The sequence below is a fragment of the Poecile atricapillus genome, chromosome 3 (genome assembly GCF_030490865.1).
Source record: "Poecile atricapillus isolate bPoeAtr1 chromosome 3, bPoeAtr1.hap1, whole genome shotgun sequence".
NCBI classification, from domain to species: Eukaryota; Metazoa; Chordata; class Aves; order Passeriformes; family Paridae; genus Poecile; species Poecile atricapillus.
In genome coordinates, this window is record NC_081251.1 from 75,515,806 (window position 1) to 75,541,463 (window position 25,658).

Below are 25,658 nucleotides of genomic sequence, written 5' to 3' on the forward strand. Positions count from 1 at the left end.
TAAAATAAGGAGAGTTTTCTCCTTGGAACCAAGATGGGTTTTGACAAGGAAATAGAGAGCTTAGAAAATAGAGTTCTAGACTAGGACAGACCAGTCTTACAACTACTCCAGTGTTTTCCATGGGTTCTGGCATGAATGCTGATACAAACTGTATTATGGTCCAACTAATGTGTAGAGCATCAAACTACCAAATGCATTTACTTCAACTGTTGGTGTTTCCAGTGTATGTGAATCTCTATTACACTGCTCCAGGTGCAGACACAGGTTATTTCTTTACGTGCCAGTTGTAAGAATGTGAAGGCAGTCAAAGAGCAGAAGTAAAAACATGAGATAGAGACAAGTAATTAAAAAAACCTACTACAATGATATGTTAATTTGACATAGTCCAAAGCCGTTAATGAATGCAGTCTGTTTCTTCATGCTCATGTGACAGACATTAATGTTAGCAGTATAATATGAAACAGTAATACAGGAAATACAAGTACAGTTACCAGCTCTCTTAAGCTTTCAGCCTGTGTCTCACACGTCCTACCTGCATTTGGGGAGGAACAGTGCCTGCTCCCTGATGCAGTATCACTGCAGTTCTGCTTCTACAGAGCTGGAGTATTTCTGCTGCCAACTTGCACAAAGGCTAAAAAGTTTATTCTGATTGAGCAAGACATTGCTGCAAGTTTTACAATCTCCATAAAGTAGAAAAGCAATCAGTCTTTAAAATTAGGCAATTTCTTTATTAGATTAATTGTGGAAAAGTCTCTCTCCCCACCCAATCCCTTTCTGCCTTTGCAGATCTAATACCTACCAGTACATTGCATTTAGTCACTGTGGTAACCACTTAAAAGTCAATGTCCATGGAATCAACTCAATAGCAGCCAGAAAGCAGAAATACTGGTTTTTAGAGATAACCTGCTCTGAGTGTCATCAGTGAGGTCTTGTTCCTTCCAGATCATCACCTCTCTTAATCACATGGCCTAAGCCTGACCATGATATTGCTCTCTTCCTACTTTTCATCCTTTTCCCATTCTTCCCACCTTCTTTAACAGCAGCTTTCAAGTAACTATGGCAACAAGGCTAGGAATTTTCCACTTATTCATTTTGTCTGAAATCTGGGTCATGTCTTTCTCATTAAATGAAACTTGTATGGAAATAACTAGTCCAAACCAGCCTTTGATGCAAGAGAAGGCAATGTCAGTTATGGCAGCCTTGTACATGGTGGCTGTATTTGGTCCATTGTGTTAGAAAAATGTAAAGGTACAAAGTAAACCACTCAGAATTTGGAAAGTATTTCATAATTTTGAAAGCACTTAGTACATAACTTACTCAGGGGAGAACCATTGTTGTTACTTGCTCTAATTGATGTTGATTTATAGGCTGATAGGAATAATTTCATATTGTATTTCTTTTCCTAAGGTTTATATTAACTAAAGGGGTGCCTTCTCAGAGTGATGTATGATACCAGTAGCCTCTTTCAAGAGATAGTGTGAAACCTTAAAGGTGTCTCTTGACAGGACAAGATATTAATCTCCTCTAATCTGTCACTGCAGTCTGACTGGATCTGAGATCCCAGTCTTAGGACAGAAAGATCTCCAGATTTTAAATTGTTTTAGTGCCAAGGGAGTAGCAAGATTATCTCAAATGTTCCCATCTTAGAGATTTGAATATACCACATCTCCTTGCACTTTATGACTTAAAATCCTAAAACAATTTCTGTGTTTGTTCATGGGGAAGCCATGCAAAGCAACAATTATGATTTTTGTACACACTTGATGCTATGCGTCACCTGGAAGCAAAGCAGAAAGTCAGCACTGTGATCTGTTACTTTGTGTGTCTTACACTGGAACTTGGTAAACATCAGCATCAGCTCTCAGTCAGATTATTGTTAGTAACAGAACAGGACAGGATTCAAAGATTTGCCAGGGTATCCAGCAGTGTATCAGCTGACCAAGTGTCTGCACTACCTCATCTGAGTGTATGATGCCACACAGAGATGAGCTCATGAGGCTGTTTGGTATCTCCTTGCATATGTGTTGTTTTGGTCGTGGGGAGCCAATAAAGGCTTTTACCTTTCCCTCCAAAGCTTTGCAATAGCTCCCAGTGTTCCTGTGAATCACACGCACCTGGCTCCTACCAGGCACCTGCCAAGAACACTGGGAAATAGCTCATCTGCAGCTGGTTTGTGTATGCCTCAGTTTTCTACATCAGAGACCTATGAGTGAGGTTATATTGTGTTACTAGAGGAGTGATGACTGGATCCAGAAAGGTTTAGAAGCAATAACCATGAAGCTGGATGAAGCCACCATGTGGCCTGTGGCTTAGGCTGATCTGCAGATGAATTAGAACAGATGGGTTTCCTGAACTGAGGCATAAGAAAGGAGATACCTTCTTCAGCTTTTGCTTCTTTATTCCTTGTTTTTGGATCACCACTACCTATCACTGTCAGCAATGCAGGTTTGTTGGAAGATGTTCATAGTTGCATTTTCAGGAGCACAGGACCTTTCAAAAGCTACAAAGGGCATTCGTTCCACACTGTTAAGCTCCCTTCTCTTCAGAGGCCTTCAGAAGCTGCTGCTTTGTATAATGTGAGATGTTTGCACCATTCAGCAGCATTGAGGTGGGGTCTCAACAAGTGGAACAGGCAAGTCCCCAAAGCAGCTCTACGTATTGTTTTCTACCATGCTCCTAGTAGGTGTCTGTATAACCATGTTTAACATTCCTTATAACCCCTGACCTTAACCTTTCAGCAGTATTCATTCAAATATCCCATTTCCAAAGGTAAAGAATGCAAAGGTGGGGAGGGATAGAGGACACCAGAGCCCTACATATGACCAGAGCAATGACAGAATTGTTATTTTTGTGGAATAAGTGTTTACAGCTGTTAGAGCTACAGGACTGAAGGGTGCAGACACTGCTTTATGTACATTGAAAGTATGCCACCAACTGCATCAATTCAATAAGTTGGCTGAATTCACACATTTTTCAGGAAGACAATCTTACTTAGCATATTTTCTAGTTAGCTTCAAATTTAGATGCAGATACATGCAAACTAGTAAGGTCAAGAATCAATGAAACTTGTAAGCAAACTGCACCATCCCTTATGAACAGAGAATCTGAGGCTTACAAATCCGTTAACATTGTCATCATAAAAACAGAAAATACCTTCAGATGTGGTAGGTTTGTGATGTAAAGGCATAATGATACTTTGTACCAGCTATTTTGACTTGTGTTAGCAAAAGATTTTTACCTTTTTGGAAAAGCAGAGTAATTTTTTTATCCTGATTTAAATTGTCTGCATCTATCCATATCTATGGATATATTGGGAGAGGGAAAAGAAACAAAACTTTCTTTTCATATTTTGTTCTCACATATGCTTTGGAATTAAAACACTTCTGTAACAAATCCTTTTGCTACAATTTTGGGGGCTACTAAGAAAGACGATTTGTGCATGGTCAAACACACCCTTCATATACCCTCTCCGTTCTTTCTCCCCTTTCTCCTCCCCATCTTCCAGGGTCATGGTTATGTTGTTCCCTTACACCCTGTCCCTTCTGCGCAGGTCCTCGCAAGGTATGGGCAATGCTGTGTGGCTCAGGTGACATTCTGCTGTTTGGTTACTTTCATGCAGCCATGTCTGCAAGTGTTTCTCCCATTATTAATTTTAGCCTTAACCTAAGGCTTCCTGAGATGTCAATGGCCTGTCGTCAGGCTGGAACGGTGCAGTTTGTGTCCAAGTGTTTCACCTAAAAGTTAAGGTAGGAGGCACATGGGAAACTTCCTAAGTGTGTGGGGAGGGGAGGGAAGGTTTCTGTCCTAAGGGCCTCACTGTGGGCTCTGCTGCCCCAGCTTTTATCAGGTTTCATTTGCACAGCAGCAGGTTGCACAGCCCTTATCACCCATGTCTCTCTTTCCTGCCCCAGCCCACACTGCTGCCTGCCGTCGCTTTGCATGTGACACCTCGATCCTTTCCTCTAGCCACCAGCCTCATTCCCCCTGCAAACGACCCAGGCCAGTGCTGAGGTGTTGGTCCAAGGGCTGGTGACACAGCAGACGCACACATGCAGAAACAGCCCCAGAGGACCCACAGGGTCAGGGTGTGAACAGAGCAGGGCAGGGAAGACTCACATAGAATAAGCAGGCTTGAAGAGGGCGGCGGACGCAGTGCTGCTGGGAACGGGCACGCAAAGCTAAGACACAGGGCAGCGTGACGACCTCTGCCCCATCCCCTCCTCCAGGGCCAGAGTTTAACAGACCACACAGCGCCGCACTGGAAATCTCTGGAAAAGGATGTTCACACCTAATCCCATTTCTCCATATCCCACCCATTCTAGCTGGGAAAACACCTGCCTTGCTCACAAGTGGGCGCTGGACGCCTCGGGCACCCTCGGCTCAGGGAGGGCGGGAGCTGGCGCTGCGCTTCGCAGCGCGCCTGCCGCCCGCGAGTGAGGGACCGAGCGCCCGGCCCGCCTGCACCGTGCCCGGGCAAGGGCCAGCCCAAGCCGGACAGCGCCCGGAACCACGCTGTGCTCCAGCGGCATCCTGGAGCACTCGGCACAGGATCGCATCCAGCTGGTTCCTGGACACATCCAGCGAGGAAGACTACACAGCCTCTCGGGACAATCTGTTCCAGAGCTAGGTCACCTACACAGTAAAGAAGTTCTTCCGCGAATCCAAGAGGAACTTCCCGTGCATCATTTGAAGAGCCAGGCTCTGCTCGGTGATGCCAAGCAGCAGGACCAGAGGCAATGGGCAGAAACTGATGCTCAGGATGTTCCACCTGCACAAGGTCCCCCAGCACCAGGGTGTCCCAACGCCGTTCTACCGGGGCCCTGCACACCCGCGGTGCCGTGTTCCGTATTCTCTGTTCTGTGCCCCGTGTTCTTCGCAAACGTTGCTGTGCCAAGACCGATTCCGCGGCTGGCTCAGGCTGCAAAAGCCTTTCTCCGTCCCCGCTGCCCCCAGCGAGGGCTGCACCGGGCCCGGGGCCGCTGCCGCGCACACGGCTGGGCGCTGCCGCCCACCCGCCCGCGCTGTTCCGCAGTGCGCAGCCGCGGCGCCGCCACCGCCTCGGGGCGCGCGTCACTTCCCGGTTGGGCCGGCGGCCCGCGGCGGAGCGCGGCCCCCATCCCGACTGCGGCGCGGCCCTGCCCGAGGAGGGCCGGCATGGAGAAACTGCGGCGGGTGCTGGCCGGGCAGGACGACGAGGAGCAGGGACTGACGGCGCAGGTACGGCCCGGCCAGAGCCCGCTCTCTCTTCCCCTTCCCCCGGCTGGAGCCGCGGCCGGCCCGGCCCGGGGTCCGTGGCTCCGACGCTGCCGTGATCCCCGCGCTGCCTTCCCCCGTGCCGGCTGCACACACCCCGCTTGCCGGTGCCCGCCCGGCCGTGTCAGAGCGGGGAGAGACGGGCAGGCAAAGGAGACACCAGAGTTCACGGCCTGCGCCGAGGAACGAGGGCTGCGGGCAGCGGGCTCTGCCCGAAGGATGAGTTTTGGCCAATTACTCTTGGCTATGTTGGTGGCTTGAGGTCCTTCGGTTTTTACAAGGTTTTCTTGTGCTTAGCGGGGAGTTTGGACCAGATAACATACTACGCTCCCTTCGAACCCGACTGAGTCTGCGATTCAGTGTAAATTGCTTCAGCATTCCCTCATGCCCTTGAATTTGCAGAAACAAAGGTTTTCTTCAAACATCGTTTTGTGTACATTTTGCTGAAGTTACTTTTTGCCCCTTACTCCTTAAGTATGGGTTAATTTTTCCTATTTCCTTCCTACTGTCTTCCTCATTGTCAGCGGTTCTTTTTGTTTTATTTTTACTGTGTTTGAAGACCATACATTCCTGAGAACTAGGTTAAAGCAAAGCTGAGCATGCTTACAAAGAACCATTTATTCCTTTAGCTCCCTCTTAATTCATGTGATTGCAGGTCAAAGTGCCCCACATCAAGGAATATCTTGCTACTGGTTGCTACTTCCAGGGTGCTGGAGCGTGGTGAAGGAGGCTGGAATGTAGCTGGGGTCTGGGCTGCAGCTAACAGACCTTGGGGAACCAGCACAACCTGAGCATAATATTAGTTCTAGCAGCTTGCTGCTAGCATGCTTCACTTGGTTTTGCACTGAGTTGCCATTGGTCTTCAAGGTTCATGAGTCTGGCCTCTGCCACAACAAAACAGCTAAATTGTGTCCACTGATTTTGAAAGTAGTGTAGAATCTGTGGCCTTTCACACCAGAACTGGCTGCCAGCATTTGGGAAGGATGCTTCACCTTCTGCTCTTCTCAGGATTATCAAGGAAATACTTACGTTTCTGTTAATCTTAGTTCAGTTCCAAGAGAACTGATTATTCTGCCATCACCAGGCACATTTCACGCAAGGCACGTGATAGTGACATAGAGTTTTCCTTTACTTGATGCTGTGTTAGTTATTTTAAGGTGCCAATCAGTAGATAAATGCCTACATATTTAATGCTTTTATATTTGAGTTTTATATCCTGAGGAGAGAACTGAGCTAAGAATGTGTTTAATTTGTTAAATGTCAGTAATTGAACTATATGGGATATCACTATTGCATGTAATGATACTGTTATAGCCAGAAAAGACTTTAAATTAGAAAAATCTGCCTGTACTTAAAGCCTGTCTGGTATGTGATAGAAGAAAACTTATAAATGTGTCTTGGGTGCAGTGCAAAGGATCTTCATGCTGAGATGAACCAGAAGGATGTCTAAAATAAATACCCCTTGACTTAAAAAAAAGTCAAGTGTTTAGGTCAGGCAATTTCTCAGCTGTATTTTTCTCTCAAGGTAGTAATGCATTTGTAAACAGTGGAAATCAAGCCTCTCTTTAGAGAGGAAATTCATACGTGACATTCAGTTAGAGCTGAGTGGTGCTGACTATTTTTAAATTGTGTGTGTTAGAGCAAAAAAATATGTGCACCCATGCAGAGAGGAGCACTTGGTAAGAGGTGGGGCTGTGAAAGAAAGTGGAGGTTGTGTGTGTGTAAAATCTTCAGCTGTTTTCATGATCTTTCTGGAGACGACTCATGTGTTTGGCTGAAAACAAAGGCCCTCTCTTTGGAATATCTGGTAGTTGTGTAATAGCTGGTTCATGTGGTTATAATGGTTATAATACAGTTCATGTCCGTAGAGATCTCTGTATTCTTTCCCTTGATGTTTGCAGAAACATTATAATGAAGTCACAAGTTATTCCTACTAAGTAGAAGACAAGTCTGTAATGAAAGAATTGTGTGATGATTCAGTAAACTCCTTCTGTACTTTATAAACTCCTCAGATGACCAGCTGTTGTGTCTTGCTGCAATTAGATCCATTATTTTAAATATATTAGGGAAAAAAAAAGAATTCATTACGAAAAAGATCAATGATAAGTGTAGCAGTGTTACGATATTTTCAGGGCAGCATTATGATGTTTAGTTTTATCAACACCAAAACTAATGTAATATCAGTCCATATGACACATTGAATGTTGCATGACAGCTGCTTAAAGCACTCAACAAGATTTCAGCAAAGAGGAATAGGCCAGGTATTTCTTATATTTTTATAGAAATTTTTATGTTACATTTCTTATACTTCATTTCTTATGTTATACTTCTTGTATTTTACTCTCAGCTGCTGATAGAAATAAATATGACGCCTGTTAGGGAAAGATGAGAATATATCTCTAGAAATACTTTTCTCACTATAGCTTAGAAACTCAATTTTGCAAATATACTCAACGTTTCTTTGCGTTTTCTCCATTACTTGAACATTTACCACTGAGGAGAAGATGTAATTGTTAGCTTCTGGAATAGTAAAATAAAGTGGTTCTGGTTTTTTGTTTGCCCATATGGAAAATATTATAAGATCATTAATATGTAGGGGGAGCCTAGATGGATGTTCAGAGCCACAAGAAATACTTTTGATCAAAAGCAGCCTTTTGGATTATCATTCATATAGTTTATTGTGTGTCCATTGCAAACTGATCAGCAGTGATGCTGTTACTGACACAACTTGTGTATCAGGCTATTGGTATCAGGCTATTGCAAGACTGTTCCTTATGTTTCAGAAAGTCTTCATTCCAGATTCCAGTTTCCACTTAAGGTTTCCTCTTGATTTTAGGATATCTTGGTCATTCATTTTATATAAACTTGAAATAGCCTGTGAATAAAAAGCTTTGCTTCTCGCCCAGGAGTTTGGCATTAAAGTTTAGCAATAGAATGCTAAGGATTTCCTTTCGTCGATTTCAGTTTAATTTTTCTTGTTAGAAACAAGCTGATGAGCAGTATAGCAAGAAGGGTATGTTTTACAGGAACTCCCTTGGCTCTACTACTGTGTGGTTCTCCACACGAACTACAGATGTGGGACATGCCTGGCAATCTTTTCAGTCTCCTAAGTAAAAGCTTTTGCTAATGCAAATACCACAGACTGCAATGACAGTTCTTTTTATCTGAAATCTGGGATTAGCTGTATAATTTATGTCAGACACACAGAAAGAATCTTTATCACCTTTGCGTTGTTTCCTGCTTTTGTTGCAAGGGCAGCTAAGACTTCCTTTTTCTTAGGGTTCATGGTCTGTGAGAACATAAGCTGTTACCTCAGGGTCCCTAGTATAGAAGTTACTGCCTGCAGCACGTGTGGCAGGACACGTGCAGTGTCAGAACCTCAGCTTCTAGAGTGAGCCTGGCATTTTAGCACAAGCTGGTGTCTGGTTTATGCAGCTGAACTGTGTCTCTCTAATTCAACTTTTGCAGCATGGTGCTGAAAAAGGTGTCTTGGAAAGGCAATGAGTTCCATTGCTTCCATGAAACCCAAAAAGTATAAATTGTAGAATATCCTGACTTGGAAGGGACCCACAAGGACCATTGAGTTCAGTTCCTGGCTCTGCACAGCACCATCCCCAAGAGTCACACCATATGCCTGAGAGCATTGTCCAAATGCCTCTTGAGCTCTGTCAGGCTGGTGCTGTGACCACTTCCCTGGGAGCCTGTTCCAGTGCCCAGCCATCCTCTAGGTGATAAACCTTTTTCAGATATCCAACCTAAACCTCCTTTCATAGCTTCAGCTGTTTCGTCATGTCATGTCTCTGGTTACCGCAGAGGAGTGATCAGTCTCTGCCCCTCTGCTTCCTCTCCTGAGGAAGCTGTAGACTGTAATGAGGTCTCCCCTCAGTCCTCTTAGGTATTAGGGACTAAGAAAATGCATTACCGGATCCCCAGTTTCAGGATTTCAAACTCTGCATTAAATAGGTTCAGCTTGACAACATAAATGGTGACATCATTGGGAATGGTTGGAAGGGTGAGCCTTCATTTTAATACCATTTAATGTATTGACTTTTATTATTACACAGAATGCTCTGGCAGCCCTCACGTCACAGCTTGTCCTCCTGTAGTTCATGTGCATATATTGACAATCAGTTTTTAAGAGTTAAATCCATAAAATGTATCAAACTTTTTGGGGTTTGTGGTATTTTTTTCTCCAAGCCTTTGTGTGGTTCTCTTATTGTCCTGGTTTTATTTTCACCTCTTAACTGTAAATTAAATGGAAATGGAAAATTATAAATGAAGATAAGGCTGCTTTCTAATTTATTTGAAGAAAGAAATCTCCTGGTAGTCACTTCAGGAGCACTGTCAGATAGTAAGATTAGAAGAGCAGTAAGTGGCAGCAATGAGCCTGATGCACCTGAATAAAGTATTTATCTTCATCCTTTTCCTATTTTCTAGGCAATCTGAAATGCGTGGTTTTGGTTTACTGATATTATTGGCCTATCTACACTTCATATCTGAACACAGATGGAAAGGATTTTTACTCATTTTATTGTGTTCGTGTGGTTTGTGTCTTGTGTTTGTTGTGATTAGTCGCATGAATAGGTGTAACTAAAGGCATGATTGAAATGGGTGTCTTCACCTATTCCTACTCTTCTTAAGGATGCAGGCATTCAGGATTCTGACTATCAAATATGATTTAAAATACTGATCCGTCGTTCAGTTACTGCTTTTGTCTGTTTCTTTAATGCATACATAAGGATAAAGTGTTGGACGTAACAAGGTAAGCTGCATCTTCTGACCCTTGGAAAGTTCTGTCATCACAGCACCTTTTTGTGTGTGTGCATGTGGCAGTTTTTTATTAAACTAGATACAGATTCTTCATCTGTACAGATGTGAAATTGTTCTAAGCAGCAACCAGATTTCCTTGGTTAGCTTACCACTGCCTGAAAGAGAAATTTCTTAAGAGATAAGGAGAAATATGATACACATTGGCTGGGGAATATATATATCATGTATATTTGGTTAATAAGATTTGATTAAAATACCTGTTGACTAGATAACAAGAGACCAAGTTTGCCTGTGACATCTGAACAAATAGGAAAGTTGTTTTTTTAATGTTGTAATTTTATGTAAGTTGAAGCAACACTTCACTTAATAGGCCAGTTTAGAACAGAAAGTACATTTAATTGTAGTGACCTGGAGTAAGATGAAATGCATTGTTCTTACAGCATCGGTGGAGATGAGCAGAGCATATCTAGCAAATCACTTCTGCAGAAAGAGGTCTTTCTGCCAGACACATGGCCCTGCCTCTTTCCTTACATCAGCCCTGCTGCTTTTCTGACAGCTTGCAGAGCTGGCTTGGCTCATTAGCCAAGTCATCAGAATAGAAGGAACACTAATTCTGTTCTCATGCCAGGAGTTGTGTCAGGTAGCTCAGTTCATTAGATTCTGGAGTCACTCTGGAGAAGCAGGAAATGAAATATTCTCTTTCAGCAGGTTAGCTTAGTCTGATGAAACAAACTGTGTTAATCTGCCTATACCTTCAGGAGGGTAACTGGAACAGTAATTGGAGTTGTAATGCTTGCAGTGGATACTGGTATTAATATGTACAAAAGATTCTCTCTAGTAACAGGAAAACCTGGTAATGTCTACATGAACCTACAGTGTTGCACACTACCTCTGCAAATTGCTGGAAGGTCCATTCATTCTTTTGATTTGGTACAATTGTGACTATTTTCAATTGTGTGGTGGTAAAAAAATCTGTTTGAAAGTGAAGCAGCATTTCTTGCATGCCAGGATATACCTTTATGGGTTTTGTCTTTTAGTTTGTTTGTAAATGTGTTTCCATATGTTCCAGATTGATAATGTGATTTTGTAATATGAAAGAATTAATACACAAGCGACTGTTAAGCAAGGTAAAATCATTATTTCCAGCTAAAAATTATTTTATTTGAAATTAAGGATTTCAGTGGTAAACAAAAAAATGTCCTTTAGATTGTTCTGAACTGGATTTGTAATATCCTCTTTTTCCTCTCTTCTTATTAAGGTCCTTGATGCCTCAACACTCAGCTTTGGTACTCGAGTCAGATGGTTTGCCATATGCTTTGTTGCTGGCATTTTGTGTTCTTTTCTTGTAAGTAAAGTTGTTTCTTTTCCATGTTTGCTTTATTACTGTTCTGCAGTTGAACCTCGTTCATATTCGTACTTTATGTTTGTGATTCCATGTTTGCTTTATCCTGCATTCTAAATTTTGTATGCATTTATTTAACTGGACATTAAATGTACAATGGGCTTTTGATCTCTAAATTATTATTTTGGCCATTTTTACCTATTACAGAAGAGAGTACTTTTATTGTAGCATAATACATTTTCTTAATAAAAGGTTTGAACGCTTGACAAAATATTTTGTAACTGCTCTATTTTTGTAACTGATGTATTACAAAGGAGGTGTGTACCTGTCTTATTTTTATTCTCTCCAATAAAAGGAAAAAAGATAGGGGAAGCTTGAAAAGTTTTTAAAGGCTGAAGAAACCACAAGTGTATTATGTCACACTCAGCAAATCAGTAGGTGACAACCATGGTTGTGTGTTGACACTTGAAAAACCTACTGCAGTTCTGGTGGTTTTACAGTCAGCAAATCATTTGTTCGTGCCTGAACCATAGGGGCTGTCAGGAGTCTGAAGCCTGCAGTTAAAAGTTGGAATCTATTAATTGCTTGGCTCTGTCAAAATCCAACACAAGTACCTTGTCACCATGGCCACTAGCTCATAGCTACCAAATGAATTTGACCATATCAGACTCCCAAACTTGACCAGCCTAGAAGTAAAACAAGGCCCCTGATGGGGCAGGGATGAGTTGGATCCAGACCCAAGCAGGGACCTCAGGCAATCATGTTCGATCTAGAAGGCAGACATGTCACTATTCAAGGAGCTGGGCAGTGCTAAAACCTCAACCAGTAAATTCTCTAAGCCTGGGAGTTTTGAATGGGCTGTATAAGTAAGTTCTAAACAACAAAACAGGGCTGTTTTGTCTGATGAAAACGAGGGCTTGAGTAGTGGATTCTGTCTTGCAGTCATGACTGGCATGTAACAGTAACTTGCACTAGAAGGCAGTTTTTCAGCTGAATGGAAACTCCCAGAAGCAGCTGAAAAAACATTGGGGAAGTCCTCCGCTTTTCTTCCTTCTCTCTTTTCCTTCCTCCTACTTTCCCCCTTCCCCCACTTTCCTCCCTCTCTCCTTCTTTTCACCACAGATTTCCGCTGAAATTTCAATTGATTAGAATGCAATTGCTTTTTGTTTGGCTGGGTTTTTTCAGGGCACAGTGTGCAGATCACACTTTGTTTTGCTTCTAGTAGAGGCTCTATTTAGGCTCTGAGAGGCTGAGCAAGTTGGGTCTGTACAGCCTGGGGGAGAGAAAGTTGCATGGAGACCTCATAGGCAGCCTTCCGTTATCTGGAGGGGGCCTACAGGGAAGCCAGGAAGGGGCTCTTCGTTAGAAGCTGTAGTGATAGGCTAAGGAGTAATGGGTACAAATTGAAAACAGGGATATTTAGGTTAGATATAAGGAAGAAATTCCTTATTGTGAGGCACTAGAGCAGGTTGTCCAGAGAAGTTGTGGGTGCCCCATTCCTGGCACTGTTCAAAGCTGGGCTGAAGGGGGCTTTGAGCAGCCTGGTCTAGTGGGAGGTGCCCCTGCCCATGGCAGTGGCAGTTGTATCTAGGTGATCTTTAAGGTTCCTTTTCTATGATTCCTTTTCTCCCTGATCATCATAGGGAACTGTGACCAGCAGAGGGCTTTGGATTTTTTTAAGTTCAGTGGAAAGAAGAGATATCTGGAAGTAAGAGTTCTAAAATGTTTCTGGTTAGCTTCAGTGTATTTAGGCTGCAAGTCCAAATGGCTGATGAGAGGAGAAAGGAGATGGTGAATATTAGTGCAGCTTTATGACATTTTATCTTGTGTGCAGAGGTGTAGGATGTACACAGGGGCATTGTAACAAGAGTGAAAGTATTGTGAAATAGGATATAAACAGTAGAAATAAATGTGTTTAATAATATATACAAACATTGCCTAGTTGTAAAAATATCTAAAAATCCGGTGAACCAACACATTGTTTGCCAGCAGATGGCAATAGAAGCTGGGTAGTGACTGCTGCAACTCAGCCTGTGCTCTGCTAGTGTGCGTCAGAATGATGTTGTTCATAGTATGAAGTTGTATTTATAGACTATAAAATCTAAATAAATTGAATTAACTAGATGCAAACATACCAATAACCTGTCTTTTATAGGGAACAGCATTGCTATGGCTCCCAAAGGGGATCAAACTTTTTGCAGTGTTCTACACCCTGGGAAATATTGCTGCGCTTGCCAGGTATGATTTCTTAGTTACTGGTTTTAGAAAAGTACCCTCCTTTTCAGCTGCATTTCCATTTGCTTTTATTCTAGAGTGCTGTCTATGTTGTGTATAAACAGCATTGTTTTATATTAAATGCTAATAACAAAAACTTGTTCGTTTTACAGTTTTGTTGTTTATCAGTTGCCTGCTTGTGGACACATCACAGCTGCTATCCAAAGTATGACTAACAAATTGCTAGCTGAATGTTTTATACTTTCCTATTTGTTTTGGTTTAGGGTAAATTTGCGAGAAAATTTTTAAATGGGTTTTTTTTTTAGAAATTAAATATAAGCGCCTTTTCTATTAATTGGTTTGGGAAAATATTTTTTCGAAGAAAAGTGGAAAAATTTGTTTACTTAATAAGTATTTATAAGCATAAAAAAATTAATAATATTAAACAATAAAATTTATTGTTGTTTGAAGAGCTGGCAAATTTCAAAGTTTTTTTGTGGGGTGTAATTTGGCTTGCTTAGTCTCTTATCAGTCCCTCCGGTGCTGGAAAGTTCCGAGGCCCAGGCCTTGATGGGCCACAGGTGTGAGCTCCTGGGGTTTGACTGGGTTTTTAGTCTAGAGTAGGTTTGAAGAGATTTAAGAAAAAAGGAAAAAAAAATAGTCTGGGGAACTTCTCCGCTTCAGCTAGCTAAAAAGTAACTAAAAGAGAGCTCCGTCCTGCTGACTGTCTGTGCTGCAGACAATATAGTCTGGAGAAGGATGTGGGGGAGTTTGTATTGTTCCTGAAAACGAGCTTAGTGCTTCTTCTTTCCCCGCCTTTGCTCTTGGAACTAGTTGGTGCAGAGCTTAATATCCAGCATAAGCAGAACAGACAACTGGGGATACAAGCATTATCAAGTCACTCTAGGACAACTTTTTACAGCTAAATCCTTCTGCAGGGCACAGAAGTACCTTAGCTTCGGGAGGAAGCTGGTAGTCTGCCCTCTGTGTGGATACTTTGTTACTGGGAGGAGCTTTTTTTTTTGCTTTTAACAGAGAGATCATCCTGTTTCCAAGAAAACTTTCAGAAAGGAAACATTCAGGAAATCCTTGTTTTGACTGTAAGGCTGAAGGCAGAATCTAAATTTGCTCATAGTGTATTTTTAAACTCTCTGGTTCTTTGAACTGTTCCACATAACAGCTAGTCCTAAAAGATTTGCAGAAGGCGGCCTTTTTTAAGATTGAAAACTTTCACAGTTTGAAAGACACATAAGAAACAACTTAATGTCCATAAGGTATTTTCAGTTTCTGTTTGTCCTCCTTCTCTTATTATCTTAGCGTAGTTGAGGCATGGTCATGGGACTCAAACCGCATGGAGTCTGGTCTTGAATTTCATGGACACTGACTTTAAGTAACTTAACTTTTGAGTCAAAGCATTGTTAATCTGTTAGAACTCAGGTAATGTGACATCAGCTTCGAGAAAAGTGAAGGTACTGCTTTTCCTCGAAAAATTTGTTAGGAGACAATAATGGCTATACTGACATTGAGTCTCAATTAGAACCGTTCCATCTCATACTAAAACAAGACAAAAAGTTAATACGTTTAGGTAGGCAAAGCTACATGTTTGCCTTTCTCTCCCTTATCTTACTCTTTATTCTTTGTTGTTGCTTTGGGGTGAGGTTTTTTGGTTGTGTTGTTTTTATCTGGTACTTTGGGTGTGTTTTCACTTCTTCAAATTAAATGAGCATTTTAGAAACTTACTGCTAATCAAGTCTGAGTTGAGAGGAAAGTTTTTACAGACTAGTATTTCTTTCAGGAGAATGCTAAAAAAACTTTAGTCTGCACTCCAGATAAAATTAGAAGAAGAAAGAGGCTCTTTTTTCCTTCAGTAGTCCTTTTGGATATAAAAAGCAGGCAACTGTGTTCTAAGAACAGTAGGAAATGACAATGAAGTCCCAAATTGACAAGGGGATTTAAACTTTTCCAGGCTTGTTTCAAGTCTGTATCTGAACCAGAATGTAATGTTACCACTCTTACTAGCCTGTTTAGTCCCCTCTAGCTTGTTTTTGCTATCGTTTTCTTACCATGAACATGAAAGCAATGACACTTATTTGATTATTCTCAGGAATGATGAGTGTCTCTCCTACAGAATGGTGTAGCTAAAATAATTATTCTGCTTAACTGGAGGATGTCTAGAATTTTTTGCCAGCCTTTCTTTCTGCTCCGTATGGAATCTCTTCTTGTTTTTGGAGCAGCTCTTGTGATGTTGGTCTTCTCAATATGAATCAGATTACAAACAATGCATTTTGCTTTCTATATTTTTTCTTCCTGTTTTATGTGGCCAAAACTTAATTCCTTTTTACCACTGTATTTTCCTCATCCCAATCCTTCTACTAGCTAACTAATATTTTCTTCTAGTTCTTCACGTCCCCCTTTTTTTTGTCTTAATTTAATTTTATGGCTCAGCAGACAAGATGAAAAAATACTGAGAAAAAGTTAGTTTGGGTTGCAGTGAATTTAAAACTTTTCTTTTTTTATTGAATTGTGAAAATTTCTTTCCATTTAATATGGGCATTTGAGGTCTGTCTGCATAAGATTAAAAAAAATGAAGGCGATGCATGTGCAAAGTTGCTGGTAGGAGAACATTTGGATGTGGAAGATTGAGTTCTGTTTACTGCTTGGAATGTGGATTCCCATATTTGTTTTGTCATAGAAGGCTTATGATTGGTTTCAGGAGGAAGCTCTAACAAACTCTTTCCTGCTTTATAGAAAAGGAGCTAGACTAGGTTTTCTGCTCTGTAGTAAAGCATTCAGACCACCACAAGATTACAGGCGTTTTAACTCTTTCATTCAATTGTTGTATTTTCTACAAAGCAGAATGACAAGGAAGAAAGAGACTCATCTTAAATATTTGAAGTCAGAGAACTACTTCTGAGGTTGTGAACTCTTAGTTCAGGTGGCGTTTCTTTGCATAAAAAGGTACAGCATGTGGTGTTCCTGATAGTTTTCATTCACCCTTCAAGTTAACTAGAGTAGAAAAAAGTAGGATTAATACAAGCTGCTGAACTTTTTCCTGATTTTTTGCTTGCTGAGTTTGACTGAAAGAGATAGAGCTTCTCTGTAATCTTGATTGTAGCTACTTGCATTCTTCCTGGGTAAAAAAAGTTACTGTTAAACAAAAATTTTCTACAGCAGGTTTGTCTTTGTAATTTTGGCATTATTTTGGCAAGCCAGTTGTTATAACAGCTTCAACACAAAATTCATTAGACTTCAACTTGATAACTCTGCTATACTTATAATGTTTTGTTTTGGTAGTGTAAAAAGCTCTAACCACTACATTTGTTCCCATTATCTTTCCTGAAATCTTGGATATGATCTCATTTACTTCTGCAGTTTAGTTCTTCTCTTTTGGTTTTTTTTTTCTATTATGGTGCTTACCATCTTAAAATAACAATCAAAACATCTTTGACCACCCACCCATCTCTAAATTCATCTAGAGCTAGTTATAGTCGTTCAGTCCCCCCCTATGTTGTATCTCTGAACACAGTTTAAATTTCGCTGTAACTGCACTGCTTTCTTAGTCATGTTTTATAATGCCATTTATAAATGGCATTCAGCACCATCAAACAGATTATTAGTGGAAATGTCTTTTCTTATTTTGATTAAAGAGTTCATGAAAACTGATTCGCTTCTGTGCTCTTCTGTTATTCCTTAAAATATATCCTTGTCACACTCTCTCCTCTCTTATCTCTACCAATATAAGTGTTCTTGTATTTGCCTGTTACTTTTTTTTCACTATGGTAATATTTTGGAAAGAATTTCGTGACCAAGGGTGAGTCATTTACTGTTTCCAGGGCTAAATTCATGGAGTATTTCACCTTCTGTTCTAGTTAGTCTCTGTTGCTAAGCACTGAAATATCTTTTTTTAAAGCATTTGTAGTCATTTATCTGTTGGAAAACTGTTAAATTAGCTACTGTCTTTTAGAAGGAGTTATCTGAAAGTGATTTACAATCTGTTTTATTTTTTCTCCCCTATTAGTACGTGTTTCCTGATGGGGCCAGTGAAGCAACTGAAAGCAATGTTTGATCCAAAACGATTAATAGCTACGATTGTGATGTTGGTAAATATACTGTCTTTGTTTCCTTTTATTAAAAAGTTTTCCTTTGGCCTCAGAGCTAAATTTGATGCTTTTCTAGAGGGAGGTTATTTCTCAGTCTGCCTCTTCCTTCTGCAGAGAAAAGACAGTCAAGGTGTTAAGCTCTGTATCTGTATCTGTAAAGATCATCTAGCTCCTTTCAATAAACATGTGTGGCTTTGTTGTTTATAATTTTTTTATTAATTATTTGGAATAAAATGTTCCTACAAAATATTTCTTAGTAAATGCTAATAGCAGGTTAATTATTTTTAATTTATTTTCTAAAATATTTTCTTCAAGAGCAAAGAGAGAGACTGTTTTAGCTACTGTGAAAAGTCAGTGGCCACCAGGTGTAACTTGACAGTTGTTTTTTGGCTGCAGCTTGGTCTGTAAAGGTCAGTGGTGCAGCACTTTCAAAGCAATAGAGAAAATTAATTTATTTCCCCAGAGTCTGGGGAAATGTTCATGTTCAGCTTTGAGATTCTCCTTTGTGACATCCCTGGCTCCTTTACTTCCATGACCATCATTTTTTCTGCCAGGAGGATGGAAAAAACCCTTCTCCCCAGTATCAAAATTCCTATCCCAGAGCTCTATATTAGGTGGTTAAAACAACTTTCTCCCCTTGCTGCTTCTCTGTTTAATACTTTTCTCTCTTGTTCCTATTGATTTGTTTCAACTTTTTTTTTTTTGAAATGTAGTTGTCTTTCCTATTCTCCCTATCATATAGCTTGTTTTTCTAGGTTAGTGGGTAAGAAAGTCTTCAGAATTTCTTTCTGGATGGCTGTTATATGGAGGTTGCATGTTCTTCCTCTCACACACCCACATAAAAAATTAGTTATAAATCTCATTTACAAAGCTTACATTTGTCACTGTCTTTTGGGGAAGTCACTTGATCATTGCTTGGACTCCAAACTTTGTTCAAGAGGTTTGGTTTGTTTTGTTTGAGAGTTTCTGTTCTGTTCTGTTTTGTTCAAATGTCCAGGAATATCTCTAGTTCTCCTAGAGTCTGTATTTGCTGAGCCTAAATTCTTCAACACTTTATAGCTGTGGGCTTTTTCCAATGAAACTGAGAGCCTAAGCCAAGCACTTAAAACAGCAGGCACAAAAATCATTTTGCTCTGATGATCCTGTCATCCACTGTGCTCAGACATGGTGACAGAGAAAATAACTCGCTTTGAAGGCTGCAAAAACAAAACACATCAGGGAAATGGAAAGAGAGCAGAGCAAACATCACAGACCTACCTGTGCAGAGAGGCTACCAGCAAAGTTGGGAAAATGAGAATGAAGGGTTTCATCTAATAGTGAACATGAACATTGGATGAGAGCTAAGACTTTTAGTATGGGAATTTTGGTAAAACAGAGAAGAGCTGGTAAATTTAAAGTTTTGAAAACTTCAGGTGAATTTGACTGGTTTAATTCCCACCAAGCTAGAATTGTGGGCAGCTCAGGAGTCACAAATATGTTTAGAAAATTTCAAGAGTGTGTTACTTTTCTTCCTTTCAATAAAACACCAACAAATTTTTTTTCCAAGTGAAAATTAATTTGTAGTTTTATTCTGTTTTGTACTATTTGTAATGAGAAATGGAGGAAGCCAGGTAAGATCTAGTGGAAAAGTTCTAAGTGATGGTTATGCTTGCACAAATGGTGTGATCATTTGGCATAGTAAACCATATCATTGTAACTCTCCATCCAAAATGTTTAAATACCTCAAACAAAGCTTCATGTGAGCTTTTTCACTGTACCTTTTGCAGCTGCTCCCTAGTGGACTCTTCCTTAGTGTCAGAAGATGAAAAAGCGCTGGCAGATGAGGCATAGCCTATATTTGCCAGATCCTGTAATTGAGAATGGATGTTTATAATAAAGGGTTGTTCGTAGTGATGTACACATCTCTCTTGTGAGAGACAGGTGTTATGAGTACCAGGTTCAAAATGATAGTGTGTACTGGAATAAGAGAGTAGCAGTTATCAGACTTCTTGATTCCTTTCAATAAAGCTTTATCATCCAAGCCCACTTTTTAATAGAACCAACATGTAAGGGTGCACACACAGGCTTATTTTCCTGCTGAGTCCTCAAGTCAACTCCTGCCTTGTCTTCTTTTCTAGACTTGTCCCAGCCCTTCTGGCCATGCATAACTCATACTGTGGTTTTAAAAACACCATGGAGTTCATCATATAGTCACTGTGCAACAGCCTTTGGCTCTGCTTGTTTCATAAGTCAATTTTCAAGTACTGTTTGCCCATTGTAAACATGGAAATGGTTACTGTACTTGCTTCGTTGTGTATTTGAGTATTCATTCTTTTTTTTCTTTCATTCTTACCCCAGCTTTGCCTGATATTGACTCTCTGTGCTGTATTCTGGGTAAGTGAGAATACTATTTTTCTAAAAAAGGAATCTCAATTGGTTAATTTATTAATTTTATTGTAGCTTTAAGAGGCAGTTCAGTAGTGGAGGAAAGGTGAACTCGTGTGGTGTTTCTGCTGTTGGCTGCAGTTGAGCTTAGGTGGAGTGATGAGCCTTTAAAGCAAATGCTTTAAATCCTTTCACCTGCATGTGATGTAGAGGAGAATGCAAAATCTAGAGCATCAGGTTCAGTCTGCAGACTTCTAGAATAAAATCTAAGAAGAGCAAGTTCAAATATTGTTTTGTTTCAGTGATGAAAATATTTCAGAAAATATCAGAGAGTGTATAGCCATCTTTAGAAGCCATGGATACAGAATATTAAGCTGGTTAAGACTACAGAAAAAAAAAGTATCTTCAAACATCTTGGTTGAAAACTAACTGTAGTTTCATTCCATAGAAGTACATACATCACTGGAATGTACTTCCATATTTGCAGAAGTACTGTGACATGTTAACACTGATGTTGCTAGGTGTTTTCAAAGCTAGAAAAGGTTTACATAGCATGATGCTAATGGAGAGATGGATAAAATACATGGAGAGTTGTTGGGGAAGAAACAGCAAATTAAGATAAGGAAATTTAGGCATTGTCAGTTAATTCTTGATTGAACAGTCTGTGCCAGTTGTTTGTGGTATAGACTGGTGTGGTGCAAAATGAACTAACTTGCAGTATTTTATTTTTGCTTAGTGGAACAAAAAAGGTTTGGCGATGTTATTCTGCATATTGCAGTTCTTGGCAATGACCTGGTAAGATTCTTAAAATTCCTTTTAATTTCTTCTTCCTGCCCCTACACCCGCATGATTATAAACCTCTATATATATGATTCACATATAAAAGTGTGCCCAAATGCTAGCCTCAATCTGTTTTCCTCAGCTAGGTTGTGTAACTCCAGCAAAATCTATATTCAATCATCTTGCAGAAATGGTAATTCAAAGTATATTCTGCAACGTGTGAACTTATCTGAAGCCTTATGAAAGGAATATATATGCAAAAAAAAATTGTCATGCTTTTTCTGTGTTGTAAAAGTAACAGTATAATCTCCTCTTTTTTGAATTCTAACTACTTTTTCATTTCTGAAGTGAAAGAAACTGAAAAACATTTTCATAGGGTATGTCCTGCTCCAGGAATATACTGGGTAAAGAGTGGGTGGATGTGAGAGGGTGAACTTAGTGCAGCAGGTGCTGTGTGATGACCATGAACATGCTCAGGGGCTGGGTTTGGCAGTGTGTGAGTGCAGTCAGGTGAATGCTTGCAGAATTTGAAGAGAGATTGCAGAACCTGGCAGAGGTTCTGGAAGTTACTGCTTTTTCCACAGAGATACCCAATTTGTGTCCTTGTCTCAGGTGAATTACTTGGTGCTCACTCTCAGGCAACCCAAAGTGACCACAGTTCTTGCTTGAACTTGCCCTGAATACACAGAGTCTGTACCGAACGTGGGTCTGAGGACAAGGAACCATTTGTTCTGGACAGGGGGACTGTTGGGCATGATGCTAGATAGAGGGAAGACCTCTAGCTCTGACTGTGCTCCGTGTGTTTGCAGCAGACAGTTCACATTTGTTAAGTGTCCTAGGGTTTGATCAGGCTGGGCATGAGAACAGAACACTGCCTGTGGAGGCTTGTGAGAAGCAAGTTTCAGAGAACAATAGAATTGTCAGCTGAGTGTCATAATTGTGGAATATTATTCATCCTACAGCATGTATCTGTATTTCATTACATAAATAATATGATTAGATGTATATTTGCATAGTAATTTAGATTGTCTTTTAAACTGGAAAAAGTGGTCTCTATCATCTTGAATACCGTTTTCCCAGAAATCTCTGTTCCTTATGGATTTGGCAATAGTAAGTCTGTTTTTAAGTTCATGTGCAATAGAAGTTATGAACTACATTAAGAAAAAAGAAAAAAACCTAACCAAACAAAGGAAAAGTAAACCACCAAATGCTTGTCACTATGTTTAGTTCTTGTTCAAACATGTCGTCTTTTCTCAGGTAAGCTTTAAATTCAATAGATAATCTTGTTTAAAATTTTGTTGCAACAGGTTGCTTTTATTAATGCTGGGCTGAAGTGAAATAATTTGGATCTAGGAGAGACATGAACACTCTGCAAATATACATTTTTCTTCTTTTTTTCAGGTATAGTCTGTCTTATATTCCTTTTGCAAGGTGAGTCTGCACAATAATTTCCATCTTAACAAAAGTCAGTTACCCTTATGCTGGGGAGGGGCAAAAAGTACTTTACATATGTGGAAAAATATAACATCCTCCCTTTAATTTTTAGAAAATGGCATAGCTGAACTTTAAAATCATGCTTAATATTAGCTTTAAATAGAAGTACAATACAATTTTTTAAATAAATTTCTTTCTAGTTTCTACCACCGAAGATTAATCAAGGTTTTGTTTAAGTAATGTCTCTGATGATTTAACAATACAGTGATGCAATAGTGACTTTCTGGTACTAGAATTAAAGGTAACTTACGGATCTGAGGTCCTAGTTAAAAGCAAACAAACACCATAGTGGCAGCTTCTATTTCTGAATACCTCCATCATTTTTAGGAGGGGCCAAGGCAGTGCTTTGTCTTTACTTTCATTCTGGCAAGCTCCTCTTTTCTTTCATTCTTGTGTGTACAAAAAAAGAATGAAAGCAGACCAAACACATAGTGGAAACACATGCAAGTAATCAAATGTAAGAATCTGTTTTTACTATGATTCATGTAAAATTCAGTTTGGTCTTCCTGACGGTGGGTTGTTTTTTTAAAAAAATTAGGCACTTTCTTATCATTTAATGAGGTTTGCTGTAGTAGAGATGTTTGGAAAAAAGGTACAAAGTATAGTCTATCCCTATCATCTGGTATTTTCCTGTAGCATCACCAAAAAAATCTATTTAAAGCCTCAGATTTCATCTAGGAAGGTTTTTTTCTGAGATTGTCATTGAAGATTACAGCAAATAAAATAACTGAACTCAGACTTCAAATTGTCATTTTACTATTTCTGAGAACTCAGGCTAACCCACTCAAAAGTAGTATTCTGAATTCTTACAGTTCCAGTGGCTATGAGACAGTCTCAGTAGGTTCACTCTGTCTTTTTTTTTTTTTTTTTTAATGGCTTTCTCTGTAGAGAAAGCAAGTTGAACTTTTGGTTTCTCTGACTTTTTCTACCCTACCAACAGTACTTAAAAGTTCTGGGCAGAAAAACATTAGGTTATATGCATCAGTTAATTTCTTTGGGTTTATTTATCTATTAGATTTTATGAGCCAAAGAACTGAATTTTATACAGACTGCTTATAGTAATACTGTGATTTCTTTAGCAATTACTGAGTTGTTTGCTTATGTGTAATGTTATCATAAATTTGTTCCTAAATTTATTTCCTTGCCTTGTTGTATAGACTGCCTTTCTTATGGGAACAATTACCTAAACCATGCTATGTGGTTAATATTATGTCATTTGTTTAACATATGCATTTCTCTTGATTTCATGAGATTATCATTCCTTGATTTAACTGTATTTATGGTTTGCTCTTCAGAACATTCTAGTTGTCCCAGGGTTTGTTGGGGTGGGGGTTGTTGGTTTCTGTTTGTTTTTTCCTAAATTAGTGACAGCTCTCCTGTTGGCGTGGCAACAAAAAGCCCCACCAAACCAAACCCAAATGAAAACAACAACAAATGCAACAAAACCAAAATCCATACAGCGAAGTGAATGTAAAGAGTGATGATAGTATGTTTCTTTATTTTTGAACCTGACTAGCAACAGAATACAAATTCCACTCCTTAGTATATTGTTACTTTTCTGGGAAAAGAAAAAATCAAGAAGACTAAAGCGAGTGATCTGAATGCAACAGTCAGAAAACAGTTCATTGTTGACTGAAAAAAGGGAACCCTCCAGATCTTCCAAACCTTAAGGCTGAACCAGCTCTCTCCATCCTGCACTGTCAGTGCACACTCTAAAGCCTTCACCCTGTGCTTTATTTCCTGCACTGTGATGGTCCAGCTCCGATGTGGCTTGGAGCCCTGGCAGCTGTGCCTTTCTGGGCAGCCTTTCGAAACTGGGCTCTGCCCTTTGCTCAGCCTCGCAGTGTGCTGCAGAGCACTTCCTAGCACTGTATCTGCATTTCAGCATGGCCTGCAATGCAAACAGCATGGAAAACCCTTGGCACTGACCGGGCTTGAGCCTGGGCCTTAGCGGGTTTGGTGGAGGCACTCACACCCAGATCCTGCATTTGATCAACTGTTGATATCTGTCTTTAGTTTCTGCCATATTTGTAATTGTAAATAGGTAATGGTTAAGATGCACATAAACAAAATAACAAATATCTTAACTGACTTTTTTTTTTTCTTTTCTAAAGGGATGCTGTGATTAAATGCTTCTCATCCTGTCTAGGGTAAATTAAAACCTGGAAACACTGTCCGCTTTAAAAGGCAACATTTTTCTCTGTAAATTTCGTTCAAAAAACTCTAGTTTTCCATTTCTGAAATACCAGTAGCAATTTAATATTTTCCTTGCCTTTTGCACTTGGGAGATTAAGTAACTTTTACTAGAAACAGTTTTTAAAATAAATTTGGAGAATGATTTGTGTTTACCCTGGAACTTCCAGGCTTTTTTTTAACAAAGTGCATTTAAATACTTCATGCAGAAGTACTACTTTGTATCCAGTAACAGTTCATTCCCCAGTGGAGGCAAGTCACTAAAGTCTGGGTAGTATGCATAAAGATTTCATTTACAGTTCTGTCTAGAACTTGCAATGTGCCATTTATGTTTGTGTATATTACCCATTGTATGCTTTTCCAAAGACAAAGTTTTATAAACATTGTAAAGATTTGGAAGGTTGTAATTAACTGCTCCGTTGAAATGTCTATATGTGTGCCTTATGGAAAAAACTTAATGAGAATGTGAAAGGTATGTTTAAAACCTGTTGGATTTTATTAAAAAAGTTGTATTTTAAATGTTTGTTTTTTTTAAAAAAAAACTTTCATACCTACTTATGGCTAATGTATAAATGAGACTTGTGAAATAAATTCATTTTAAAAGTGCCTAATACATTTTTATTCAGAAATCAACTATAGAGGGCTGAAAAAATCAGCATTACACTTGAATAAATATGAAAGCATAAATGTGTATATATGACCATATCCAAATTTGTTTAATACATTTGCAGAAGTGACCTTACAGGTTCTTTTAGTAATTAGACAAACTGTTCATTCTCACTTAATCTGGTAATAGATTGAAGTGCTCTAACATTTTGCCTGGCTCCAGTAAGAGGTTCTCATTTTTAATTTTGTCAGCTAAGAGCTATCCAGTTATTCTTGATGAGAGTTACATCTTTAATGCTTGGTGGTTGATATTTTATTGCAGGAGGTTCTTTTTCACGCAGAATGGGTGTGCTTACTTTTGTGTGTTCAAAACTGAGTTGATTTGGATTCCTTTTTTTTCTGTTGATCCATGAATCTAGAAGGAATGGCTTTGAAAAGATACAATCAGCAATGTCAGGAAAAGGAAAACTTCAGTGGTTTTAGTTTTCAGAGGTCAGGCTAAAGAGACAAATTGAGGTACAGTATGTTCCTGTTAAATCTCA

The 25,658-nt window shown here is 39.7% G+C and overlaps 1 protein-coding gene across 1 annotated transcript; it reads left to right on the plus strand.

The window, feature by feature from the left end:
• The first annotated feature begins 5,062 nt into the window (after positions 1–5,062).
• Positions 5,063–25,029, plus strand: SFT2D1 (SFT2 domain containing 1). The gene is made up of 8 exons (XM_058836824.1): positions 5,063–5,217; positions 11,282–11,368; positions 13,521–13,603; positions 17,598–17,679; positions 20,017–20,052; positions 20,780–20,838; positions 22,225–22,254; positions 24,432–25,029. The coding sequence occupies exons 1-8, from the start codon at positions 5,155–5,157 to the stop codon at positions 24,469–24,471; spliced, it is 480 nt and encodes a 159-aa protein (XP_058692807.1). The 5' UTR covers positions 5,063–5,154; the 3' UTR covers positions 24,472–25,029.
• Positions 25,030–25,658: the final 629 nt, after the last annotated feature.